The 12,435-nt window shown below is 40.7% G+C and overlaps 1 protein-coding gene across 1 annotated transcript in view; it reads right to left on the bottom strand.

Annotated features, from left to right (window-relative positions):
• The window catches only part of EGFLAM (EGF like, fibronectin type III and laminin G domains), a 178,729-nt gene that overhangs the window by 52,137 nt on the left and 114,157 nt on the right, over positions 1-12,435 (bottom strand). Inside the window, exons 8-10 of the mRNA XM_055325869.1 lie at positions 1,810-1,925; positions 910-1,228; positions 153-253 (exon numbers count right to left, since the gene is read on the bottom strand). Coding sequence (XP_055181844.1) covers positions 153-253; positions 910-1,228; positions 1,810-1,925 — 536 coding nt within the window. The remainder of the gene's footprint in view (positions 1-152; positions 254-909; positions 1,229-1,809; positions 1,926-12,435) is intronic.

Below are 12,435 nucleotides of genomic sequence, written 5' to 3'. Positions count from 1 at the left end.
TGAGCCAGTTTAAGGACAGACTCTGTGTCATACTTACCTTTGCTAAATTTACCTCCGTGCTTCCTGCGCTCCCAGCCCGCCCCGTTTGATATGGCACAAAGCTGTGCTAAGGTGTCCTTCAGCTAGGCATTCAGACAACTAATCCTTCTTACCCTAAATTCAAGAGTAATTTGAAATGCCTGATAGGAGTTCTTCAGAGGTTCAAAGATTACATAGGAGTGGCCAAAGAACTGAGGATACTGTATAGCAATATCTGAAAAAAGAAAAAGACAACATGAAAGAACACTATTTCCTTACTTCTTCAAATGCAAAAAGCAATATATGCCATTGCCTGGATGTCCTTAAGTGAAAACTCTGAATATCTGTTAAACCTGGCTTATTACCTTCTCTCCTTTTTTTTTTTTTTTTTTTACACCTACGATTGTCATTCTTGGGAACTTTGAGCTTCTGAAATTTGTAGGGAGAAACTGGAGATTGTTAACTTGCTACTCTAAAAAGAAATCAATGTTTTCAAGACCACTGACACCTAGCTTCCAGCTGTACATTTGTATAATGTGAGTTTGTTCAATTATTATCTTTCTTAACCTTCATGTACATGTTTTCAGCTGCACTTTTTCAGGAGAGATGTGATCCAAGTAAAGTCCACCTCTCCAAGGTGCCACTAGGGTGACTTATTAATTTCTCCAAAAGTACTACATGTGTGGCACACATAGAAACTGGGCTGCTATTCAACTAGAAGCAATGGAAGTGGTCTTACATTTTTCCTGGATAGCTAATTCAATTATGAATACATGGAAAAGTTGCTTATCTTGGAAAAGGACTAGAAGGAACAATGTGTGGAGCACAAAACTGCCCTTTGGCTCCCACTGGGGCCAACCCCTCATCATGTTCCCCTCATCGAAGGCCTACCTTCTGAGCAGGTTGCACCACCTTTGCCCAGGTTGCAATGGCACCGTGAGCCCCCCCAGGTGTAGTCATTGGCACAAAAGCTATCAGCAGAGCAGAGAGTTTCATCACAAGACATGTCAAAGAGCCTTGGCATTATAGCCACATCATTCTTTCCTTTCCTCTCCAATGGAGTGGGCTGGGGAGCCACTGTAGTTGTTGGGAGAGATGCTAGCGTAGGGCGGACAAGCCTAGAAGCAGTCTTTGGGTTTGACCTGGGTGCCATCTTGGATTCCACAAAAAATTTCCTATTTCCTCTTTTAGTAGCATAAAGTGGTTCCACCTACAGCCATAGAAGAGAAATGGTTCAGGATTAACACAGAGGACAGTGTTCAGACAGCTTTATTTATGGTTGATTGATGTCTAATACTTAAAAATATGGTCGCTTTTGTTATTTCTCAAAACCCTAGGATGGATGTAAATGGAGCGGATAGTACTGATCCCAGTTTGTGGATAAGAACCTTAAGCTCAAGGATTTTAAGTGCTTTGCCCTGTGCTATTTAGGAAATCAGTGGTAAAGCTGATATTGCATGATCTTTATTATTATAATATCACAAAGATGTGTTACTTTGTCAAGGAATTGTTCATTTCCTTCTAATACTTGACTTCATACATTTTACTAAATATGTTTCTGCCAGATTGTGAAGTCAGCAGGCAGGGGCTGGCTATAGAACATTAGCATGGTTGGTACCTAGTTACTACTAATTTATGAGCACCTGGAGCCTAATAGGGAAAATTTGTGTTAAGAGCTAATGGGCCAATTTAAGTAAGTTTAAGTAAAATGTTCATGGTCCATTGGTTAAACTGCCTTGTTCAGCATGAAAACAAAAACACCCAGGTTTTACAAGCAGAGATTGTTGTTACCTCCTCAAAGGAAATATCCAAATCTAAGTCATCTTCAAATCCCTCATCATCCACACCAACGCCCATGTTGGTGATATAACAAGGTCCATAGCGGCCACTTCCTCCTTCCTCGGGGCCTTCACAGAAAAGAGCACACACAGTCACCATATGCCTGCCTTCCCCTTTCTATCCTAACTGAGCCATATACAGAGTTCTGTCAAATAGATCGGGATGTATTGGAAACACAAAGAATTCAACACAAGAGAGGAAGTCTCAATGACCAAAAAATTTTTAAATGTTTCATCTCATAAGTACCAAGGAAATGCCAATCAATGCCAGAAAGAGCTGCCATTTTATACAGACAAAACTGTCAAAAATGTAAAATGTGGGCAATAAAGGAATATGACCAAAGATGGGATCTATGGCCACTCTTTATACACTGATGTAGATGTGTACAATCACTTTGCAAGAGTACTTGGAAATAAGTAGATAATGTTCACACCTTTTGACCCAGCAATGTCACCCCAACTTACAAAATCTGGAGAAATTCTCCCACATGTGAACCTGTACATGTGCAAAACACATTCATAGCTTCAGAATTTACAAAGGTAAAAAACATTTCAAATTGGCTATTATAACAAGCAACACCCTAAATATCTGTCAACAGAGAATAGATAAGTGAATTACACTCTATCTATGGAATGGAATGCTATATTGCAGGGGAAATAAATGAATGAGCATTTAATGCATCGACATGGCTTAATCTCACATTATTCCATGCAAAAAATGCAAGTGGCAAGAGAACGTATCCAGTTTGATACCATTTATATAAAATTCAACAGCAAGCAAAATTTAACATATTATCTAGGGGGAAATATATAGTTACATGTGTATAACTATATAGAACTAAATATGTATATATGTAAATATACATATAGTTCTAAATATGTATAGGATAAATATGTTAATTAATTAATACAAATATATATTACTATATATTACATATTAATATAAATATATATTTAACTCATAAGAAAACTAAGACCATGACAAAATATCTGGGGAAAGTTAGAAGACGGATATGAATGAGCTGTGGGACCCAGAGCCCTTTGAAGGGCTATCTATCACAGTCTACTTCTTAAGACAGGTGCTGGATACTTGTGAGTTTTCATGTGATTTTTATATGAACGCTTCATGTATGAAATATTTCATTGCAAATTCTTTGAAGAACTAGAGTAAACACTCCTACACCCAGAACAATGGGCCCCTACATGGGTATCTTGGGTGCCAACATTTCCATCTACATTAGCAGGACAATGGGATCTTTGAGAACTGGAAGGTGGGCTGAGGAAAACACTTAAGAGATAATACATGATGTTGTCCTTTGGGGGATGGGCACAAAAAACACTCACCAGGGTATGTGAGTCTTTCAAAGTGCTGTTCTATAACCCCCCATTTCCTCCCAGTTGGTTTGGGCATAGGTACCAACTGCATTCTCTAAACAGGACACACCGGGCACCAGACCTTGTAGCAGAAACAACTCTGGCAATAGAAATGGACTTTTGTAGGTTGCCAATGCCCATCACACACTCAGTGTTTGGATGACTGGTTGGAGGAGAAGTGAGGAGAAGGCGGGAGGGGGAGAAAGATAAGAAAAAAATAAACTGAATTTAAAGATGTTCTGCTTTCAGAATAAGCTAAGCCAAATAAGCACCTTTGTCACAAAAGCAAACTCACTCTCCTTTAAGCAAAAAAAAAAAAAAAAAAAAAAAAAAAAAAGTGAGCAGTTGAAAGACATGACAGAAAGAGGGTATGGGAAGCCTTTTCGGTGAGTGCACTGTTGACCAGAAATCTCCTCTGGACCAGGAAGAGAGAAAGTATGGTGAGCAGGTAATCTGGAGCCACCAGGGAAGGAGCTGTTCTCAGGTGCTAAGGCACATTTTGGTAGAGGTGGGATAACACAGGGGAGGTGGTGTTCTCACCACCCTCATTTCAACTCTCCACAGTTTTATTTAAGATAGCCCACCTGTCAGCTGAAAATTCAAGCCTGTTGATTCCAGTTTTATACCTGGATGCAAGTTCTCTTAAGCCACCTGCATCCAGCCAGCACAGCTGGGTGCCAGATGTCTTCCCACAAAAAGCCAAGAAGCCCTTGAACGCAGCTTTCCTCTCTCTTGTCTCTCCATATCTGTATCTTTCTACCTCTCTCCTCAACTCTCCCTCTTTCTCTGGGTTCATTTCTCACTCGCTGTTTCTAGGTGTGGCTCTCTCATATATTCACAATCGTCAAATTAAGGAGGAAAGACTCCATTTCGCAATAAAAGAACTTTACAGCACATACATGAAAAGAGCTGGGTTTTATCTCCAGGTCTTCCCACCTCCAAGGTGTTCTCTCTGCCCTGGGCCCACTCTCGCCATTCTTGTATTGACTCGTCAAAGTCAAGATTCTCTTCATTCCATTTTATGATACCCTATTTGAAAAATAAAAACTTTCAAAGACTACCACTACCTACAAGATAAATCCTAGGCTCTTGGTCAAGAGTTCAAGGATCTCACTGGTAACTCCTCTTTTTCCTCCTCCTTTCCCCCATCACCATCATTTATGGAAACCTACTATCTCTTCACAATTAACAGATATGGCTGTGTGCATAACATAATACATTTCTAGACTTTACAATAATCCTGCAAAGTAAGTATGGTTAATTTCACTCTGCAGGTAAATAAATTGAAACTCAGAAAGGTTAAATGATTTGACTAAGATCAAAGACTCTGTAACAGGCCAAGACTAACTCCAAGCCAGGGTCTGTCCGGTTGCTACTTTCCCAATTGCCTGTCAGAGAAGAAGCCACTGTGGAGGTGGAAAGAGCCTGGGATTTAGGAAATTAACACTTATTGACCATTTTTCCTGTGCCAGGAACTTTTCATACATTGTTTCTATTAGTCCTCAAAAATTCCTGTGTCATCGGTATTATTATCTCCATTCTACCATGTGGAGAAATAAACTCAGAAAGATTAAATAACTTGCTTAAAGGCATGCAGATGGCAAATGGCAGAGCTAGAACTTCTCTTTGGTCTCTCTTTTGACTACATCATACTACTTACAATCTGACTTCAAATTGTATTTTTAGCATTTTTTTTCCCTGCTTCAAAAGTCCTAATGACCAAACTGGTCAACTAGTTGTCTTCTTATACATCTTGTATTTTCTGATCCCAAGACTGGTTATTGCTTCTTTCCACATTGTCATCTTTTCTTCCTCTCCTTTATTCTACTCACACAGCTTACACATCCCTCCAATTGCATGCATCCTGTGGAGACAGAGCTGAATGTATATCAACAAAAGGTCAAAATTAAGTGATATTTTAAAAAAGAGATCAGACACTTCTAGAAAAAAGATGGTGATTCCACAAAAGATGGAACTGCCAAGACCTATTGGATACTATTCCATATCGTAGTGGATACGTGCCCTTGAATATGAGCTTAGAATAAACTGTCATAGCTTGATAAAATCAACAGATGTTAAAATATTATTTCCTCTGGACTCCTGGCCCTGGAATGCTCTCCTTGTGTTTCTCAACCCAGTGTGAGTCCCTTGAAGGCAGGAGCCATAATTCTAAATTTCTTGAGATCCCTTTCCATCATCCCTTTAAGTCCATCTAAGTAACACTTCACATTCTTTAAAGTTGAAGGAGACCTGAGACACCATCAAGTCCAAATTTCCCATTTAATAAATGTGCAAACTGAGGTCACAGAAGACAAGTGACTTGAGATCAAGGTCTTGCATCTCATTAGAAGATCTAGGTTCAGAATTGGATCATACGACCCCTAGTTCAGTATACATAACACCCTATCATGAACTTTTTGGTGCCAACTATCTAAGATACTTCAGCTGGAAGGACATAAAGACACTGTGGTTGGGTATAGGCAGCCAAGGTCTCCTCCTGCCCTTTAGTCCACCTAGGAAGTCTGTCTTGAAGGAAAGTCCTTAGAGAAAAGGACCACGGATGTGTTGTGGCAGCTATGAAATGGTTATCATGATGAAAATGGAAATGATGCCAGATTCTCTGTTCTTCCTAATGAGTAGAAGAAGGTGTATATTATTCACTGGATAAAGTCCCTTGGTATTTATAACAACTGCTCTGTTTTGACAGGAAATCATATATCTCTTTGAAGCCAGAGGCTACTGCTTGGTTTGGGAAAATGAAAGGTGTGAGATAAGAATGGAGAAAGGAATATAGAATCACAAGGACTCAGAGTCAAATAAATTTTTACTTCTATAGGGAATCACAAGGACTCAGAGTCAAATAAATTTTTACTTCTATAGGGAAACTTTAGAGAGCAGCTGGCGCAACAAGTCCATTTTATAGACGGGTGAACTGAGACTCACAGAAAAATTGAGGCTCAGAGAGTCGACGTGACTTGCCCAAAAACAGTTCATTGGTGGCATAGCTGATTCAGAATTCTGAGCTCCTAATGGTGCTTTCCACTACTGTTTACAGCTTCTTAAATTCCCTATATCTTATAATAACCTGGGTAGTAGTTACTTGTCTTTTTTTTTTAAGATTTTATTTATTTATTCATGAGAGAGAGAGAGAGAGAGAGAGAGAGAGAGAGAGAGAGGCAGAGACACAGGCAGAGGGAGAAGCAGGCTCCATGCAGGGAGCCTGATGTGGGACTCGATCCCGGATCTCCAGGATCAGGCCCTGGGCTTAAGGCGGTGCTCAACCTCTGAGCCACCCGAGCTGCCCGTTACTTGTCATTTTTAATAGGAAGGGAAGGAGCACAGCATGACTGGAAGAAACATGGAATAAAATTCTCCACCTCAGAGTTCAAATCCATGGCTTACATATAGTTTCTACCAATGCCATTTCTCAGTGAACACAGAATGCGCAGTCTGAGAGAGTGATGAGAATTCTCTCAGTAGCCTGGGGTATTATAATTAAAGTGCGTGACTTATCTCTTTCTACTTGGCATGTTGTTAATTAGGAAAAGAGAACATTAAAAAGAAGGCATTTACTTAGAACCAGAAAAGTCAAACCACTGAATGCAAAAGAAGTTCAAGGGTTATTCCACTACAAAAAAAAAGTAATACACAAAATACAAATGACTATTAACAAATTACAGGTGACTTATTTTGCAAAAACCTGTATGTTTGTTTTTTTAAAAGATTCGTTTATTTGAGGGTGAGGAGAGAGCACAGGGAGAGAGAAAAATCCTGAAGCAGACTCCCTGTTGAGCGCAGAACCTGACTACTCAAGGCTCAATCCCAGGACCCTGAGATCATGACCTGAGCCAAAATCAAGAGTCAGCTGCTTAACCGACTGAGCCACCCAGGAGCCCCTGTATATTTATTTTTATAAAAGCATCACAAGCATTCTACAAATAGTGAGTTTCTCTGATGTATCAACACGGTGTAGTTGGAAATCCCCCTGGTCACGGAATCCAAATAATTACAAGAGGCACACAGACGACTATGTGACCCTGGACAAGCCACTTATCTCTCTGGTCTCATGTTTTCTAATAAAACAAGGAATGGGATTAGATTTGATGACCTAAAGGATCCTTTCCAGCACTAACATTCTGTGACCCTAAAGTTTACACTTTTGATTTAGACATATTGTTGGCATCTGTTACTTCAAGCAAGGTTTGAAAAAGATACAGCTGGGGAATTTTATTTATGTGGATAAAAAGGGGAAAAAAAGGAGTTAGTTCAGCAAGGAAGTTACATGCTTTGGGGATTGTGGCTTTGTGTTCAATATTATTAACTTCCTAGAAGATAGGATATCATTTATCAGAATTCATCTTCACTCATAAGGACCAGGGTATGTGAGTCCCTTCTCTTAACAGCTCTTGGCAATAGATGAGAGAGGAAAAGATATTCTCCACTCCTGAAGTTGTAATCATGCAGAGAGTTTCCCAAAATAATGTTGAATTCTTGTCCAACCCCTCTGCCTCCCTACAGGGGTAGAGACAGTAACCTAGCTCCCGGTGGCAGTATTCGGTCCATGGTTCTGAAGCCAATCCATCGAAGGACCTGGGGGAGGGAGGAGGAGTTGGGGGCAAATTTGGTCCCTCCCACCTCCCTTCTCAACCTAGAAAAGTGGAAAGCAGTGACCTGGGCAGGTGGGACTTCTCTGCAAATGCAAACTCTGCTTCAAGTGGGCTCTTCCCTAGGCAGAGGGGAGTTCTCAAACCCACTTTGTACCTTAGAGTAAGCTACCTTCTCTGCCCAGTCTTCTCTGCCCAGCCTTGTGCTAGAAAATTTCAGAAATAACGATAGCAATTTGATTCTTTATCTGCTGACTCTGTTGTCTTATTTCTCAGTTGGTTCAGAAAATGGAAAAAGAGGGTAAGTGTTTTTAAGTGGACATCCTCAAAACCTCAATTCACCAGAACAAGAATGGTTGAAGGGAAAGAGTCCCCCATGAGGCAATGTGTCATTGAAACTGGGTCATCTCCTCCAGTGCAAATATTCAAGATTTGGTTGGCTGGACAGAAAAATGGCAGGTCAGACCTGTGGCCTTTGTCCCTTTAGAGACTCTGTGTTACTGCCAGTTCAAGCCCCATCTCATATCAATTTATTCCTTCTTATCCTGCTCCAGCCAGAAAAAAACATTGGTTCTTCTTTCCATTTGGGAGGTACATCATGCTTTCTCTTGCCTCAGGGTCTTTGCACATGCACATTCCCTAGGCTTGGAAATCTTATCCCTCATTGCCCATCTTTTGCCTTTTTAATTCTTATATCTCTGCTCAAAATCACCCTCTTGGGGATGCTTTCTCATCCCAGATAAGGTCAGGTTCCCTTCCTATATATTCTCATGGTTCTCTCCTCTTTTATAGCATTTTAAACTTGTAATTATATATTTATTTGTGGAATGATTTCATAACAGTGACTCTTTCAATAGATTGAAAATACCTTAAAGAAGGTAATATCGTCTATATTGGTTTCTACTATAACACCAAAACCTTACTCACTCCCAGGAACATTGTAGAAATTTATAAAATGTATAAGAAATAAAAAGAGTAAACCTTTGAAATAATTTAGGCATAATAAAAATATATGACTGCGGCATTCATCTGGATTCTTAAATAGCAAAACTTTAGGCACAAAAGGACCCATAGAAAGGGTTTAAAAGCTATCAACAATTCTTTCCAAGATCTTAAAGAAAGCATTCCAGAGACCTTGCCTGGAAAATAATCCATACCCTGTGCCCCTTCTGGGGTGAGTCTTCCAAGCAGCTCTTTGGCATTAAGTTGCTTTGGCTTGGGCTATCTGCTTTAAATGAAGTCAGTCCTGCCACCCTGGCCAAAAATGATGGAACCAAGATCTATGCCTGAGCCTAAGACAATCATATCCAGACCAACCACCTCTGAGAGGCCTGTGTGAAAATCTACCAAAAGGCTCCACATCAGAAGGCAAGGCGGATATTTCAACCTTAATCCTTCCTCCCTTACCTCTTCTCTGTAGGTGCTACAGGAGCTAAACATTGGACTTCTTTTGCATCTAGAGGCGGCCGTGAGGTAGTCTGGGTTGGTAAGATGTAAGTAGAAGTCTTTTGGAACTTTCCTTTCTACTATATTGTCTTTGGCGGTGAGGGTGGTTGTGGTGGCTATAAGTTCAGTGCATTCCTAACTGAAATGAATGGGGGTCAAATGACACAATTAGACCCTCTCCCCAAGAAGTGTATCTACCAACCGTGTGCATGCTGAAGGGTGGGGGCACAGAGCTCCCTTGTGATCCTGAAGGTTACTGGGAGAGACTCCTGGTCCTGCAGAAAATTAGCCTGCTTAACATCAGCCTCGGCAGCACAGGGACTCAGAGCGTCTACAAGGATGCTGAATGCATTCCCTTTTTCCTTCCTTTCCCCCAAATTGTCTGCCTGAATGTTTTCCTCCAATCTGAATAGATCTAACTAATCCAGGGTGTGTTTCTATAGTGGTAGGAGTGGGGTGTTGGGAGAGAGCTGCTCTAAGTACCAGCCAGAGGCAGATGTGTTTGCTCTTTTCTGCTCCTGCTTCCTGAAACTCTCATCTGACTCTAGCTCAGGATGATACCCCAGGTGCCAAGTGATTTCTAGAGCCCTCACCTCAAAGCTTCTCCTACTCCTTTATCTTCGGCATACACATGCATAGGACATGCCAACTGTGCATAACTCTGTGGGGTATTGCCTTTTGAAGAATATAAACCAGTCAACCAAGTACAAGCCACTATATCTTTCTCCCTCAGAGCCTCCCTTTCTTAAGATAATGGGGCCATGGAAAGTTAAGCAAATGGCCAGAAACCAAGGTGTTAGGCATCTACTTTTTTGTTACCTGCTGATGGAGGAGATACATAGCCAAAGCATAATGCAAGAGGTGGCTGTAAACACAGCAGGAAAACCCAAGGCCATATTTTCATCATGCTGTGCTAGAGATTTCAGACTTGGAATCTTTGTAACTTCAAAGAATAATGAATAACAATTCACTGACAACATTCTATGGTGATACCTCAGGACTCGAGGTGGAGTGGGCAGTGTATTATTTAGGTAGGCAATGAGGACATTTCTAAACAGCCGAAATGGTGGCTGGCATTAAGATTTCAGTATTATGTATACAATAGGCACTCAATGCTGGTTTATTAGATAAGAGAATGACTGAATGACTGAATGTTCTCTTTAAGGGCCAAATCTTAAGTATACTCTGCACATGGTAAACACAAGCTAAATGTTTTTTGAAGGACTCCAGTTTTAATCTGGCCAATGCCAATGTTCTAACTGTGCAGCCAGTTATTTTCACTGGGAGTTCAGCCCCAGAGAAAACTATTGTCCATCGTGTCAGGAGGATATGGCTTAAAAAGTGAGATCTCTCTCTCCTTCTTTCCTTCTCTCTCTTTCCGTGGGATAATTTGGCAATCTATATCAAGCATTTGAGTTATTCAATTTTGTAGTTGTATTAGAAATTAAGAAATTAGTCAGATGTATTATAAATGTTCATTACTTTTTAAAGTATTTTAAATATGATGGCATGTGATATGTTCATGGGATGACATTATGTTTGGAAAAATGGAGGTCATTGGCCCTCCCCACATAAGCACTGGGGGTAGAAGCAGGTTGGAGTCAGTGCTGGATGAACAGTGCATAGAGGTAAAAAAAAAAAAAAAACAACAAAACTGGTTAACAATGAGTGTAGAAAACATAATAACTCTAGCTTGAAGGAAAGCAGAGAAACAGGATGGGAGGGGGACGCATTTGGGGTCATGGGAGTTTTTTTTATTAATATAGCATACATGTTTGTGTGCTCATGAGAATGATCTAGAAAAGCGGGGATTGAAAGTTGGATCCTATAGCAGAGACTGGGTGGCAAACACAAAACTGACATATATAGCGTGATCTCCAATGGGTCAGTACAAACCAGGGCTGAGTTCATACACTGCATTTGAGGCCCAGGAGGTAGAGTACAGAGCAAGATGAGAAAGAAGACAGGCAGCTTGCTGAGGGCTCACAGTCCAGTGGGGAGGGAGACACGCCCACACCCACCGGGTGGGATGACTGATGCTCTGCACATGGGAGCACCACTGTGGCTGTGGACCGTCACCGTGGACTCTCTGTGGTCTTTTTTTTTTTTTTTTAAAGATTTTATTTATTTCTTCATGAGAGACACACAGAGAGAGAAAGGCAGAGCCACAGGCAGAGGGAGAAGCAGGCTCCATGCAGGGAACCTGACATGAGACTCGATCCCAGGTCTCCAGGATCATGCCCTGGGCTGAAGTGGGTGCTAAACCGCTGAGCCATCCAAACTGGCCTCTGTGGTCTTTTTTAAAGTGGCTTCAGATTTGGGTATCAACTGTGATGTGTGATAACCAGATGGTTTAAACCATCTCTTTTAAGTATTGTGATAACCAGATGGTTTCAACCAAATACAATTATACTTTCTCATCCCCCCTCTCCAGTTTGAGACACGATGCTAGGATAAATCATTACCATCACAAAATTCTATATTTGATTAAATGGTTTTTCAACAATTAGAATGAAACAAGGACTGGATCACAAAGTTGGAGAGAGTTTATCACTAACAGACCATCAAGGATTTACTGAAAAGTATGCTTCAGGAAGAAGAAGGAAAGAATAAGATGAAAAATGTATTGGACAGAGAAACTGATAAACATTTGGATAAATCTAAATGTGCATTACTGTAAAAAAAATGTCTAACTTGTGGCTACTAAACAAGATTGGACAAAAATACTAAGAAATAACATGTAAGACAAGAAAGAACTGACTTAGAGGGCACCTGGGTTGCTCAGTGGTTGAACGTCTGCCTTTGGCTCAGGTCATAATCCTGGGGTCCTGGGATCGAGTCCTGCATTGAGCTCCCTGCATGGAGCCTGCTTCTCCCTCTACCTATGTCTCTGCCTCTCTCTCTGTATCTCTCATGAAGAAATAAATAAAATCTTAAAAAAAAATTGACTTAAATTGAGGCTGCTAAGGTTTTATTGTTTGTGATGAGGGTAATAAATGTTGATTAACTTTAGACTATAAAAGATTTTTCTTTTAAGATCTTATTTGTTCTAGAGACAGACAGTGAGCATGGGGGGGGCTGGAGGAGAAGGTCAGAGAGAGAGAGAAAGAGAGAGAGAGTCTCAAGCAGACTCCCTGCTGAGTGGATGCTCAGTG

The sequence above is a fragment of the Nyctereutes procyonoides genome, unplaced genomic scaffold (assembly GCF_905146905.1).
Source record: "Nyctereutes procyonoides isolate TBG_1078 unplaced genomic scaffold, NYPRO_anot_genome, whole genome shotgun sequence".
Classification (NCBI taxonomy): Eukaryota; Metazoa; Chordata; class Mammalia; order Carnivora; family Canidae; genus Nyctereutes; species Nyctereutes procyonoides.
Note: the sequence above shows the minus strand (reverse complement) of the source record. Positions and strands in the feature narration are given on the sequence as shown.